Source organism: Chinchilla lanigera, unplaced genomic scaffold (assembly GCF_000276665.1).
Source record: "Chinchilla lanigera isolate Chin_1 unplaced genomic scaffold, ChiLan1.0 scaffold00028, whole genome shotgun sequence".
NCBI lineage: Eukaryota > Metazoa > Chordata > Mammalia > Rodentia > Chinchillidae > Chinchilla > Chinchilla lanigera.
Genome location: NW_004955429.1, coordinates 17,705,603 through 17,721,463, shown reverse-complemented (window position 1 = coordinate 17,721,463; position 15,861 = coordinate 17,705,603). Strand labels below are relative to the sequence as shown.

At 47.3% G+C, this 15,861-nt stretch overlaps 1 protein-coding gene across 4 annotated transcripts in view; it reads right to left on the bottom strand.

The window, feature by feature from the left end:
- Tmcc1 (transmembrane and coiled-coil domain family 1) overlaps nt 1-15,861 on the bottom strand; it is a 137,419-nt gene that overhangs the window by 5,176 nt on the left and 116,382 nt on the right. For all 4 annotated transcript variants that reach the window (XM_013515450.1, XM_013515451.1, XM_013515452.1 and 1 more), the window contains one exon: nt 95-230. In XM_013515450.1, coding sequence (XP_013370904.1) covers nt 95-230 — 136 coding nt within the window. The remainder of the gene's footprint in view (nt 1-94; nt 231-15,861) is intronic.

Genomic DNA, 15,861 nt, shown 5'->3' with positions numbered 1-15,861 from the left:
AGTTTTTCTGAAGATAATTCTCTCCCACTTTCCTCTTGTCTTCTTTGCTAACCCTTAGTGTTTGCTTTTACAAAGCCTTATTCTTTACACTTACCTGGATGTCCCGGGCCCGTTCATAGGACTGATAGGCAATTTTTTCTTCCATGCTAGCCAACTCCTGCTTTAAGTTCAAGATTTCATTCTGGTGGAGTTCTGTTAAGTCGTTTAGTTGTTCTTCTAATCGTTCACATCTACAAAGGGAGAGGTCACAATTTGATGCACCTGTATCTTTCCTAGTGCAATTTGCATCCAATCCCCAAGTCCATTCTGCAAAGGAGGACAATAGAAGGACAAACGAACTGAGCGGCCTGGGTGACAGGCATGCTTGTCACAAAGCCAGCCACACAGCAGCATGGCCTTGCCAGTCTTCCAGGGCATAGCATCTGCAGTGATGTCTGGAGTCCCTGCCTCTGCACTGAGCTGCACAGGACAGGCACAAGCTGGTGTGTGCAAACCTCACTTGAGTGGAAACTGACCTCCTGCACTCCCTGCACCCCAGGGTGGCTCACTTACCTGGTGTCTGTGCCTCAGGTCCTGGAGGACCAGAGCACGGGGCGACTATACCTAGATACCACGGTCACCACCACCTCCCACACACACACACCGAGCACCACCCTCCGGAGGGAGAGGAGGAAACCAGGATGACTCCAGGTACGGGAGAGCCAACACGAAGATCAATGCCCAGTTCCTGGACACAGTGCTCCCACGGAAGGTGATTTTCCTGCTCCACTCTTAGCATGAGGGCTGGGGCTCGAGTGGCAGCAACAGAGACTGGGAGGGTGGAGGAACACAGAGGTGTGGGAGGAGGAGCATGGCACACAGAAGAGATGCCAGTGCAAGTTCTTAAAATGGGGCCAGTCAGCACGTCCATGTACAGGACAGAGGCTCAAGAGGCTGTGGCCAAGCACAGACAGGAAGATTGGAGGGAGACAGATTCCTTGGGAGTAGGGAGCTTCATTCATCTTGTGTGTCTTACACTGAGCCCACATCCTGGAGGTCTGACTGTGAGCTAGAACTGCACTGGGTGTCTAGGACCCTGTGGACAGAACAGGTCTACAGGACAAGATCAGAGACTGTACGTAGACAAGAGAAGGTGGGAGATGCACAGAAGAGCCAGACTGGTGCCATCCAGAGGGAGGGGGACAGGATCCAGGATGGACCTCAGCAGAGCCATAGCAGGGAGGTGCTCAGCTCAGAGCCTGGGAAGGGGGCTGTCTGACGGTGGTTCTGGGGCCAGCTTGACAAGTGGGTGTTTGGAGCTTTAGAGACTGAAGAAGAGCTTAGTAGGTAGCACCAAGCTGAAGACATGAGACATGAAGAGGGTGAGGCGAGGAAAGAAGGAACTATGTCCAGCTGTGGGGCCAGAACAGAGCCTGAGTCCATCAGGGCAGCTGGCAGGGCTCACCTGCCCCAACCCCTCAGCACGGCACAGCGCAGCATGCAGCTCTGAGGTGCCCCACAGACTCCAAAAACCACAAGCTAAGACACACGTGCACGGTCAGCACTAGTCCGTCCTTTCCTCTTGTTTTGGATCACACCTATAGTATGAACACGTTGTAGTCAGGGTTTTCAAGGAAATAGATTTAATACAGGACACATAATTTACAGGACCCAAGTTCCTCCTCTGATGAGAACAGCTGAGTTCCTATCAGGACAGCCAGCGCAACAAGCTTCTCCAGGAGAATCCACAGCACCGTCTTCTGCTCCTGTTCTCCTTTTATGCTGTTGGCAACAATCCTCAGATGGGCCCTCAACACCCAGCACCGCGCTCATTCAGTTCAGCTGAATGTCACAAGTTGCCCACTAGTTAATCTACCACACACGCTGTTAAGTAATACTAAGAATGTATCTGCTTAAGGTAATTTCTGTATTATAGCATCAGTGTTCTATCTTAAACTCCTTTCTTCCCTCTTTTCTATATTTCCTTCTTTCTTGTAGTAGGGAGTGAACACAGGGCCTTCATCCTGAGCTACATTCCCAGTCCTCTTTTTTTTGGAGACTACAGTTTAGAACTTGTGATCCTCCTGCCTCAGCCTCCCAGAGTGCTCTGACTAGAGGCTTGTGTCACTACACCCAGCTAACTCCACTCTTCCTTTAAGAAATAAGGATTTGGGGCTGGGGATTTAGTTCAGTGGCACAGCGCCTGCCTGGCAAGCGCAAGGACGTGAGTCTGATTCCCAGTATCGGAAAAAAACAAAAATAAAATAAAATAAAATAAAATAAAATAAAATAAAATAAAATAAGAAATAAGGATTTAAGACCCTAAAATGTTAGCAGGTATGATGGTACATGCCTTTAATCCCAGCACTCTGGCAGGCTGAGGCAGGAGGATTTCAAGTTTCAGCAGAGCCTGGATAATGCAGAGACTTTGTGAGACTGCCTTAAAATACAAATTTTTTAAAAAGGCTAGGGGTGTAGCTCAGTGTCAAGACCCTGGCTTCAGGCCCTAGCACAGGGTGTGTGTGGTGGGGTGTAACTTGATCCCTTTTACTGTTACTGAATCCTGTTTAATAGTTCTCTGGGGCCAGGGAAATAGCTCAGCAGCACAAGTGCCTGCCTGCCAAGTGCAAGGTCCTGAGTTCGATTCCCAGTACCCCCCCCCCAAAAAAAAATAGTTCTCTGCCATCCTTGGTAGGAACCTGTGTCCCTTTGTCCTTCATGCACTCTTGCTCCTGCTTCCTGCCACCTTCCACCTTCCCTGGTATTCAGGACAACATGCTCTGCACCTCTGCCTTGTTCTGGCTGCTGCCCAGGCCTCTGGCTCGGAAACAGAGCCCATCTCTTGATCTCATTTCCACCAGGTGCCAGGAGACTACACTATCACAGTGTGCTTCTGCGAGTGTCCTGCTTCAGCCCCACGTGCTGCAGTATTTGGAGTGTGTGACAGTGTCTGAGTTCTTTCTTCACTAGAGTGGGGCTGGAGACTTTCTGTGTGCTGGTCTCACTGGGGGTGGAGCGCACAGTTGAGAATGTACATAGTCGGAGGTCACAGGTTCAAATCACAGTACCAAAAGTAAACTGAAACAAGAAGCAAAGCAACATAGCATGCAACTCTTGGCATTTAAGGGACAGCTGTATCTGACAGCAAGTAGTTCTCCTCATCTGAGTATCAGGTGCTGAGGAGCAGGCAGGGGACCACGTAGACACAGGGGGTCTTGCTGATGTGTGTCCCGCAGGCCACCATTCTACCTGCTGGGCCCACATGTCCAGTCTTTCAGACCTCTCAGGACTGCTGTGGATCTCACGTGATGTTCTATGTGGCTCACAGAACAGATGAGAAAGGAGCAACAGCATCAGAAGCTGCCACCATTTGTTCAGTGCCTGTTATGCGAATTCACTTCTGCAGCCCCAGGAGGGCAGAGGCGTAACCTTCATCTCACAGGGAGGAACTGAAGCTCAGGGAACTTCCACAGTGACCTGGTCAAGGCCACACAGCAGCGAACAAGGATTCAGCCCAGCTCTGTGTGACCCCCAACACTGTGAAGCCATTCTGAAATGAGTCCAGAAGCCCAGACCAAACAACTCCCTTTGAAAGGAAGGCATCTTCTTGGCAGATACCTGATCCACAGCCACTAAAGGGATGGGGTAGTGCCACAGTGGCTGACAAGGCAGTCTGATGCCAGGTGGCAGTGACAGGAGGGACAGGGTGCGACAGAAAGATCATGACCCACACAACAGGAAAATGACCCACAGTCGGCAGTGACATGGAGGCTCACAGCCTGCTTGCTGTAGGGGAAGACAGTGGGAAAACTGCTCTGGAAATGGTTTGGTAGCTCCTCAGGTGCAAACCTAGATTTCACATGGGCTGGAATTCTGAAGAGAAATGAAAACCCATTTCCACATAAAAACGTGTATGGGCCATGCGGAGACTCCCTGGAAGCCATTCTTCCCCTGACAGTACAGGCTGTGGTGGAGCTCCGGAGAAGTCTGCAACAGGATTCCTGCTGACAGTTGGGGAGAGGACACTAACTGGTTGTGGGGTCCCAATGCGATGGGAGGCTGGAGAGAAAACGCTACAAAATATGACTTTTGCCCCAGATGGCTCACTTGATTTTTGACAACCCTTAGGCTGTAACTACTTGTTAGATCCTTCTTGCGTATCTCTGTCTTCCTGAGAAACCACTTCTAAGATACCAACATGTATTACAGCAGCCATTGATATTTTCCTACTGATCTATCCATAACTCTGTAATGTTTGTATTGTTCCTATCCTATTTCTTAAATGGATGCATGTTTATTATTATGTGTTTCCTACAACAACCATTGAGAATAGTTAATGATTATTCAATAGGTCACTCATGTATAGTTCTATTTATTTTCTTTTGAAGATACCTAAGTAGAGTACAACAACTACTGATAATCTACCTCTTTTGTCTGTAACTCACTATTATTTGTCTATCTGTTTTCCTGAGAAACTATCTTGTAGATAACAATATGTAAAACAATAACCATTGATAATTTCCTACCACTTTGTCTGTAATTTGGTAAGCCCCCCCCATTACTGTTATCCTTCTTTTACTCTTTAAAATAAAAACACCCCCCCCCAAAAAAAAAAAAAAAAAACGTGTATGGGCATGTTCATAACAGCATTATTGCTAGGACACAAAAAGTGGAAACCACTCCTGTGTGTAAATTCACCATGTAATAAATCATTTAGGCTGAATCTGCTTGTCGAGTGCTACTAAGCAAGTTTCTGTTTATCCTGTTTCCCTTCCATTTACAGACACAGCAGGATATAAAACACAAATGTAAATGCAATTTGCATCAAGTGTAGCAGTGTATGCCTGTAATCCCAACAATCTTGGAAGCTGAGGCAGGAGGATCACAAATTTGAGTCCAGTATGGCAACTTAGCAAGACTCTTGTCTTAAAATAAAAAATAAAAAAAGGACTGAGGATGTGGCTCAGCACAAAGGCCCAGGGTTCAATACGAGTACTAGAAAAACAAACTAACCAATTTTGCTTTTTAGTTAGATGTACAAGGCATGATCAAAATATATGGTGAATGAATTAAGTAAAAGACTTAGTATCTCCTGAGTGTTTCAGTAGCATTGTTGTTGCTTCCCTGATGTCCTGAATCAAATCAAAATGTTTCTCTTTCATGGCCATTTTGACTTTAGGGAAGAACCAGAAGTCACATGGTGCCAGATTGGGTGAGTACGGTGGATGAGGGCACCGCTTTTATGAGCCTGCCTTTCCACTGGATGGTGCCTGGCAGCAGCCTTCACTGTGTTTTTGATTACATGCTGTAAAGATACTCACAAAACAGGACTTCCAGAACTGCTTCAGAAAGGGTCAAGAACATGGGATGAGTGTGTTTAAAGCGTAGGGGATTAATGGCAAGACCACTGATAAGTGTTTGAAGCAAGGGAATAATGGAAATACATCTTTTACTGTAGCACATTTTTAAAACTGCAAACATAGATCATATATTTTGATCGTCCCTAGTATGTATATGAAACTCCAGGGCCCTAGGCAAACGTACAAACAGGCAGCGCTGATTTCTGCACTCCTGCCCCAACATGGCCTTCCTAGTGCAGGCACTGCCCATCGGGGCAGCAAGATTCTCCAATTCCTCTCTTCTTCCCACCCTAGCTTTGTAACACACAGCAGACCTCTGTCACCCTGGCCAGGACAGTGCCCAGGACTGGGCCTACAGTACTGTCTGCAGCAGCGGTTAGCTCTGGCTTGGCCTTGGCGTTATCTGTCTGGTTCCTGTGTCCATACCCAAGATGACGCCAACAGAATAGAGAACAGAAGGCAGCTTATCTTTGTTTTTGGTGATGCTAGGGACTGAACTCAGGGTCACTCACTGAACTACATGCCAAGCCCTTTTAATTTTTTTTTTTTTTTTTTTGGTTTTTCTCCGGTACCAGGAACCGAACTCACGACCTTGCGCTTGCCAGGCAGGTGCTTTTGCCGCTGAGCTAAATCCCCAGCCCCCTTTTAATATTTTTTATTGTGAGATAGGATCTCCTTAAGCCACTAAATTCCTCAGACTTATGATCCTCCTGCCTCAGCTTCTAGGACTGCTGGGATGCAGATGGCTTATCTTTACACATGGCACAAGGCCAGAGAGGTAAAGCCCTCCAGCAGAGTCCCAGGTGATACTGACAGGTGTGAAGTCAGCTGAGACTTAACCAGGGATTCACCCCATGAAGGCAGACGGAACTGTCTCCTGCTGCTGAATCCTGGTCAGCAGCAGGTAATAGGGACAAGTGGCTCCCGAGGGGAAGGAGTGAGGTTCACAAGGAGCCGGGCTTCATTCAGCTCGGTTTTAGGAAGGAGTTTTCTTATGGCTGTGTCTGTGTACAGGGGAGACACCCACTTGGAGGAAGAGGACAGCGTGTGGCTGGGGAAGCAGGAGAACCCCATCAGGGAGGTACTAGCAAGACGCTGCCACTCAAGAGATTCATGGGTGCCTTAAGACTGCTCCATATAGACTTATATATACATACATACACACATATATGTATTATATATATATATATATATATATACATATATAGTGTTTCTCATGTAAGAGAAACCATGTGATATTTTAGCTTGTGTGTCTGACATTTCATGTAACATTATGTTCTCAAGTCACATCCATTCATTCACATAAGAAGGCCTCACGTTTGTCTTTCTTTATGGCAATGTAGTACTCCTTTGTGTGTAAGTAGCACATTTTTGTTATTTGTTCACCTGCTAATGGACATATATGCTGTTTCCAAGATCTACTATTACAAACTATGCTGCTATAAACATGGGTGTGCATGGATCCCTGTAATAAGATGATCTGAATTCTTCTTTGTTTTTGTCTTTTTGAGACAGGGTCTTGCTATGCACTTCAGACTGGCCTTGAGCTCACTTTGGTGCCCAGGCTGGTCTCCAACTCCCAACGATCCTCCTGCCTCAGCCTCCCAAGTGCTGGGATTACAGGTGTGTGCCACCATGCCGGGCCTCAATTCTTCTTTGAAGATATCTACGAGGGGTATAGCTGGGTCAAATGGAATATCTACTCCCAGTTTTGTGAGGACTCTCCACACTAACTTCTGTAGTGGTCGGACTAATTTACATTCCCACCAACAATGTGGAAGGGCTGCTTTACCTCATAGCCTTGACAGCATTTGTTACTGTTATTCTCTCTCTCTTTTTTTTTTTTTTTTTTGTCTTTTTTGAGACAAGGTCTCTCTATGCAGTTCAGACTGGCCGAGTTCACCTTGCAGCTCAGGCTGGCCTTGAACTCGCAAGGATCCTCCTGCCTCAGCCTCCCTAGTGCTGGGATTACAGGCATGCGCCACCATGCCTGGCATTTGTTACTGTTAGATTTTTTGATGACAGCCATTCTTTCTGGGGTAAGAAGGTATTACAGTATAGTTTTAATTTGCATTTCTCGGATGGCCAGTGATGATGAGCATTTTTTTCATGTATTCATTGGCCATCTGTAGTTATTCTCTGTTGCCCTTTTTTGACTGGGTCTTTTATTTTGGGTGGGGTAGTCTAATATTTTGAGTTCTTTATACATTCTTGATGTTAGTCTTCTGTCTGAGGAGTTGCTAGCAAAAGTTTTTCACCTTTCTGTAGGCTGTCTCTTTATTCTTTCGGTTGTTTCCTTTGCTGTGCAGGAGCTTTTTAACTTGATATGATCCCATTTGTTGATTCTCGGTGTTATTTCTTGTGCCACTGGGGTTCTGTTCAAAAGTCCTTGCCTATGCCTATGTCTTCAAGGGTTCTATTTTATTTTCCAACAGACTGTTTCTATTTTAACACTTAGATTTTTGATCCAATTTGATTTTACTTTAGTACATGGTGAAAGATATGGGTGTAGATTCAATCTTCTGCATGTGGCTATCTAATTTTCTCAGCACTGTTTATTAAAGACGCTGTCTTTCTTCTATATTTTTTGGCTCCTTTCTCAAAGATCAAGGAACTGTACCATATACTAATTTTAATTACTCTGAAAAAATAGGGAAGTACATGAAACACTGATCATGTAAAAGATATGTGAAGCAGGTTGTGAAACACTGGGGTTTGAGAGCCTGGTGGTGTGGACTAATGATGGATGTACACGAATCACAGGGAACTTGAAAAAGCCCTTGGTGCTTGTTCTAGCATTGGCGAACCTTATTCTAAGCCAACGGTACTGGCATGGTGGCATACACTTATAATCCCAGCTACTTGATTGAAAGTTTAAGACCAGTTTGGGCAACCTACCGGAACCCTGTCTCAAAAGACAGTTAAAAAGGGCTGGGGTGCAGAGTAGCAGAGCACTTGGCTAGCATAAGTGAAGCCCTGTTCATTCCCTAGCAATGAGAGGTCCGGGGGTCGGGGCAGCCAGTGGTGTTGACACACAGGGCATGAGCACATCAAGGTCATGCAGGTCATTTGCAGACTGGCTTTGGTCTGCCTACCTCATGTGTAAAAGCCTTCGCGTCCTCACTCCTCCTAGCCTGCACTTACTCTGTGTGCAGAGGTGCTTTCACTGTGCAGTGTGTCCCCCCATGATAGCTTGGCCCAGGTTTGTACTCAAGGCCAGGCTCTGCAGCCCAGGCTAATGAGGTGGGTGACCCCATTACCCTGTGAGGAAATCTCCCCACTACAGACAGCCACTGTGAAGCCTGGACGAGGTGGCGGGAGCTAGGATGTGACGGGAGCTAGGATGTGGTGGGAGCAAGGATGGCAACGCCTGGCACATGAGTCACCGCTTCCCGGGGATCCTTCCCACACTCCCACATTCCCTTGCGAGGTGGTTCAAGCAGCCTGCCTATTCACTGCTAACCAAGTCTCAAGTGCTCTGCGGCTCCACTCTTCACTGATTCTTTTTTTTTTTTTTTTTTTTAAAGACAGGGTCTTACTAGATAGCCCAGGCTGGCCTCAAACCCAGTCCTCCTGCCTTAGCCCCCCAAGTGTGGGCATGCTGGGTGTGCACCACCAATCATGTACTGGGCAGGGATTCCCAATTCTGACTGGAAAGCTTCGTGGTCACAATCTCCAGGACACACTCAGTTTCTCCTGTGACATGACACGGTGGGCTCGCTGGACATGCATGCGTCCCTCTCAAGTCTCTCCTTCTTAGTCATTGGGCAGGCAACAAGAAGCCTACAACCAGGTCCCTGCGTCTGCCTGGCTCAAGTGTACGTAGCCATTCACCTGTGGCCTCTGCACCCATGAAACGGTGTTACCTACCTTCTTTCTAGGGATGTCTTCTGTGTATGTGAGGGAAAGTGCTGCATGTCTCTTTTGTGGGGTGGTGGAAATAAGCACTGAACCCCAGGTGGCTTTACCACTGGGTTGTGCTCCCAAACCTTAAAATTTTGCAACAGCGTCTTCACAAATATCCCAGGCTGGCCTCAAGCTTACGGCCCTCCTGCTTCACTTCTCTGACAGCTGGAAGACAGGTATGTGTCTCCACACCTGCCCTCAGTCAATTTTATCTGATCTCTAAAGCTCCCCAGAGGACTAGGGATATAGCTCAGCGGCACAGCGCCTGCCTGGCAACCGCAAGGTCCTGAGTTTGATTCTCGGTACCAAAACAAAACAAAATTCCTCAGAAAGATTGGGGTAGAATCTTCTCATCTCCACATGTGTATAGAAATTCAAGTCCATGGGGAAATTATCAGAAAAACCTTTCAGCTGAGAGACTTCCCAAATGAGATACTGCTCATGTTTCCAGATATAATGCAGAACAGCAAGCAGTTAACACAGTAGCATCTGGGTGAGTTGTATGAACTCCATTTCTCAGCACATGAAGCAAGCAGGTTAAGGGACTGGCGAAGATAAAATGCGAAGCTACAGAACTCAAGGGGAAGTAAGACCCATTACAGGGTTACACTGAACTCAGCGATCCTCCTGCCTCAGGCTTCTGAGTCCTGGGAATCCAGGTATGCACCACCATGCCCAGCTGTGGCTGTTACTATGCAGCTGAAATCCTATGATACTCACAAACAGCTGTTTGAGTTACCATACTGAGTACTTCCAACCTGTAGGAAGCATTGCTGAGGTGCTTGAAAAAACAGAAGATGAGTCAGGGTTTGGCCAAAGACCCTGGGTGTCTTAGAATGCGGCTCTTCTGGGCTAGTCTGTGTACCCTGGTCTGCCATTACAGAGACACTATCCCTACTCTGTTGACCAGGTCTCAGTAGCTCGTTTCTCAGCTATCTTTACAGGTGAAGGCACAAAAGTGACCACACTTGGCACTAGCATTTGTTCAGGGTTGCAGGCTTAGAGAGGCTTAGGGAATCTACAAGTGAAACTAGTATGAAAGCAGGCTGCCTGTCGCAAAGAGGCCAGGAGGACCGCGGTGGTGTTACGGGGGAGTCGTGTGGGGGAAAAGTGTAGGGTTACATCTCATTTACTTAATTATCACAAGCTTCAAAACATCAGAGCAACGCACCACTCATAAAAGAAAAATGATAACCACCCTTCTTCCTCTGTGCCTTTCACGTGTAGCATCTGCCTCCAAGGAACTCAGATTTATGATGCTATTTCTACATGAATCCACATCTCATTCCTCCCTGGGAGGTGCTTCAATTTTATAAGTAGAAAAAAGGGAAAAGAGAAAAGAAAAGAAATAGGAAGCAGCCAGGTACAGCAGTAGTGCATACCTATAATCCTAGTACTCTGGGAAGTTGAAGCAAGAGGACCACAAATTTGAGCTCAGCCTGAGTAATTTAGTGAGACCATCTCAAAATTTAAAAGGGCTGGGACGTTAGCTCAGTGAAAAGGCCCTGGGATCAACCCCAGTACTGAAAAAGAAAAATGCCAGATGTGGTTGCTGTAATTCCAGCACTCTGGGAGGCTGAGGCAGGATGATAGCAAGTTGGCGCTCAGCCTGGGTAATCTAGTAATTTAGTGAGATCCTGTCTTAAAAAATAAAAATGAGCTGGTGCTATAGCTCAGTGTGAAGGTCTTGGGTTCAATCTCCAGTACCACACACACACACACACACACACACACACACACACACAGAGGCACAGAAAGATGCCACAGTTCCCTGTACTAAGAATATGAACCACTTGATTCATGCCTGCTGGCTTTTAGATTTGTTTCACTGTTGTCTTAAATTTTTTTTTGCATTATTAATAAAACACAAAATCTGAACAAAGAAGGGAACAGAATCCTATGGTCTAGCTCCCACTGATTCCTACCAGGCCCATTGCTAATACTAGACTCTTCTTTGCTTACTTCACTTGCCAGTATTTACTTCCTGTCTAAATTCTGAAATGGAGAAACCAGGTACTCTATTAAATATTAACACCAACCCAGAGGGTAGGGGGAAGCAAGGAATGTAATTTGTGTCCCTCCTTTCACATGTGAGTACATTTGTATTTACGAGGTACTGGGCACTAAATCCAGGGTCTTCTTGCTGAGCCCTTTTACTTGGAGACAAGGTCTCACCAAGTCATTAAGCTGCCCTGGCTGAACTTGAACTCGTGATCCTCCTGCCTCAACCTCCCAGAGTGTGGGAATTTTAGGTGCGAGCTACCATGTCTGCTTCACGTGTAAGGTTTGAGACAGGGTTTCACTATATATAGTTCAAGGTGGTCTTGAACTTACAATGTAGCCCCGGCTTGCCTCAAATTTGCAGTGATCCTCCTGCCTCAGCCTCCGAAGTGCTGAGATTACAGGTGTGTCCCACCAAGCCCAACAACATGTGAATTTTTAAAGCCCAAGAATTCCCCTTTAAGGAGTTCCAGCCTCTTTACAGATGGCAACTGGATTTCTCTGGATATGGAGTGTAGGGATGAGGCTAGGCTCTTGTAGCAGGTATAATTTTGGATGCCACACTATGCATGTAATCATATGCATGCAATTCCACCTGGGATACAAAGCTACAAAGCAGTAAATATTTTCAGGTTCTGTTTCTAACGCATGCTGATAGTAGGAAAGTGCTTCAGTCGCTGGATGGGACAGCACCCGGTCACCTTCCTTGGCTGAAGATGAGCCAAGGCCTTCAGGTTGAATTCCTGCGGCAGGAGCAGTCAGGCGAGGACACACCCCAGGAATGTGCACACCTGCGGCATTACCATGTGGCTCCACAGCACTTCCCTTGCCAGGCAATAGGTCAGCAGCAGGTTACCAGTGCAAGATGGCTAGAGAAACCTGCAGGACAGGCTTGAGCACAGCAGGAAGAACCGGGTCCTAGGGATGACACCTACAGGCAACTATGGGAGATGACTGTACCATTTCCCAAACAAGTGTGTGGTCCTGCAGGGGTTCCTCCAGGGCGAGACGGAGAGGGACAGGACATGTGGTAGGACCTGGAGCTGACTCCTGGCTGAACTGGGGAAAGTGGGTTTTCCCTTGGCTTTTTTCTTCCCGTGTTTGTGTTGAAGCCTGAAAACAGACAAGGCAACACTGAACATGCCTTTCAATGAAAAGAGAAAAAGCACAGGACCAGTGTTCTCAAGACTCCAAGGGTAGGCAGTGCAGGACTCTGAAGACAAGAAGCAACAGAAAACCAAGGAACACAGTAAATAAAACCTACGGGGGACTTCGGGCAAGCTGAAGATCAGGGAGCATCATTCACCAGCATCTCGCACACTCCTGGCCTCTGCATATCCCAGAAGGCGTGGAGTGGGAGGGCACTTATCCAGCTTCTACTCCACAGCTTCTCTGTCTTCCTGGGGGCGGAATCCAGGGCCCTATATATGGTGAGCATGTGCTTGCCCACTGTGCTGAACCCCATCCTGAGCTTCTCCTCTAGACCAGACACCCCACTTGGTACAGTGTTGCACTGGAGACGGAACCCACAGTGATCTCACTCACCGATGGCCACACTCCTGTGAAATAAACATCACCACCTTGTTTTCGCAGAAGGAGAAGCTGAGGCTCACACAAGTTCCCTTATCTACCTGAGGCCTCACAGGTCAAGTGGTGGTGGAGTGCAAAGCCCATTCAGGCTCGGCCAGGCCCCACGAGTCAATGGGAGTTACTAGTAAGTTGATTTTCTTCTCCTTGTCTTATTTGGTGACTGAGCTGGAAAAAGCTCACCTATAAGTCTCTTAATAGAGAGTCTTACCCTTCCTAAGAGCTCCCCCTGGCTGGGATTTTGCCTACTTATTCCATTTTTAGTGAACAGGTCTAACACCTGGGATAAGACTGCTGCCTCTGAGCATCATGACGTGTGATCAAGTACAATGATTGCCAGATACCACCTGCCTGGCCTAACTGGGTCACCTAGCTGTGCCTGCTCCCCATATGTGTGGACCACTCATGGTAGGGGCCTCCCACTGCACTGTGTTCCTGGGGCTGAGTGTGGGCTGCAGGATTTCTGGGTTTTGCAATATACACGTTTAGGTGCTGGTTCCCAAAGGACAGCAGTCTCCCTGACACAGAGTTTTGAAATGGCATTGCTGCTCCCCAGCACTGGGAGGGCTTCTGGCTACCTGCCCAGCACTGCCACACGCTGGCAGCAGCTGCAGCCTTCCTGCAGGAGCAGCACAGAAGCCACTAGGTCTTCCTTGGTGTCTTCCCCAAACTTGCACTTCCAGGGCACCAAGGCACAGGGAACATTTTCCTCTGGCACCCTATTCTAACTACACACACCGAGAACAGGACTGGTTCTCAGTTTTTATCAGCAAATTATATGTAAAATGAGCTTCCTGTGTGACTTGGAAAGTCACTTTATCTTTCTGGGCTTCAGTGTGATCACCCATAAATGGGATGAGACCAGCTATCCCTGGGTCCCTTCCTGCTCCGAAGCACTGTGGATCCAGCTATCACTGAAACCTGTGAGGCACCTAGGTGGGACAGCCTTCTGAGATCAGCATGGATCGATACCTCACTGAACAGTTTCTAACCCTGCCTCCTAGCTGCCCCAGACACAGCTCCCTCTAGTCTAGTGCCCCACGCAACTCAAAGACTGAACACCCAGTTCCTGGGTGAGGGCTGAGGTGAGCCTGGACCCAGCTCTCGAGCTAGCTGGGTGCTGAGGAAACGTAGTGGCAGTTGTGGCACAGTGTGTGGGTGCAGAAAGCTGACGTCCCACACCTCAGGATGTGTCCCACCACCCAAGCCAGCAGATGCTCTTGGGCCATGACTGGCCTGGGCTGCAGCAGTGGAAGCATCTGGAGAGAAACAGGGATCCTGGAGAAAGCGCTCTGCAGAAACAGAGATGCAGTGGGGACGTCCTGAGGGGTTTTCACTCATTGCGTACGCTGGGGTACTAGCTGGAAACCTTTCTAGAGTGCGCACATTCATGGAATTTTAGAAATACGTTAAACATAGTGATTCAACTTTTAGTAAGCACACACTTGGCCCTAGGAAGTGCCTACTCCATTGCCAATGCAATCAGCAGTCTCAGGAGTTAAATAAGCGTTCAACCACCGCCGGTCCTGGAGTAAAAGCACACTGGATGGGGAGTCGGGAGAGCCATGTGTGGAGCTTCACTTACTACTACTTGCTGAGTGACTCCCCCAGGCCTCACTGTCCCCTCACTAGAGTGGACAACCATGAGAACGGGCAAAGGCATGTGCAGGCTTGCAGGGGGGTCTGCAGGTGCACCACATTGGTATTACACAACCAGCCGCGACCTGTGCACGGTCCCCTGGCAGCTCAGAGAGGAGGGAAAAGAGTGAAAGCGTGAAAGTGGCTCCAGAGCAGTCACAATGCCCTGACTGGTGTGTGGCTGTAGAAGAATATAAAAGACAAAAAGTGAGGCCTGCAAGTGGTGATATGGGTGAGGGTGCCAGGGTGCAGCTCAGTGGCAGAGCACCTGCCCAGCATGCACGAGACCCAGATTTCACCAGCAACATGAAGAAAAGAAGGAAGGAAAAAGGAAAAAGAAATAGTGCAGAGTGAGTGCTGCAGGTAGTTCACTAATAGTGAACAGAGAAAAAACAAACTGCAAAAAAGGAAGCAGCCAGGCATGGTGGCGCATGTCTATAATACTCAGGAGGCTGAGGCAGGAGGATTGCCATGAGTTCAAGGCCAGCCTAGGCTACAGAGTGAGACCTTGTCTCAAAATCCCATACCCGAAAGCAAACAAAGGCAGCAGAAAAATGTCTAAAATATGAAATGCTTTGGTGCTTAAAACAGACTCCAATTTGTGGAAAGAAAGCTGGGTGTGTGGCACATTCCTGTAATCCCAGCACTCTGGGAGGTTGAGGCAGGACTGCAAGTTTGTGGACAGCCTAGGCAACTCATTGAGATCATGTCTTAAAAATAAATAAACAAAAAAGGGCTGGGGATGTAGCTCAGTGCAATGGTTCTGGGTTCAATCCCCAGCACCTTAAAGAAAGAAAAAAAAGCGGAAAAAGTTCACTTACATGAAACTGTTTAAGACCAATAAAGACAAATGTAAAGACATATGGCATCTCCCAGTGCGGGAATTCTCTTAACTATTTTTTTTTTTTACAGAAAATTCTTGGTGCAAAAAAATGAGTGAAACAGTTGTGACTTTTCCCCCATTTTTCTGAGGAAAAAGGGTTGTACTCTTGATGCTTCTGTCTTAAGGAAAAGCCACTTGAAGGGTGAAATGGGATAGGAAGATGAGACAGACTGCATATTATGTCTTCCTTTTGCCCAAGGGCTTTACTTTTTGTTTAAGACATTCAAAAGTATTTTGCTGTTTTTTTAAAAAATTCTCCCTTTATTCCATATACTAGCCATTACCTGTGAGAGTGCTCCAAGTGCAATGGATGCAAGCCTGCTCAGACTGGACACTGTGCAGTGACAGTGAGCAGCTAGAGCTCTGTCTTGTCTTTAGCTGTCTGAAGCGGACACGAAGGTCAGCCCTGGGAGATGGGTTTTCTTCTTACTACCTCATATTAGCCTACATCACATCAGTCTTGAAGACAAGTTTTGTATGAATTTTAAGCTCTGCAGGAAGTTAAAA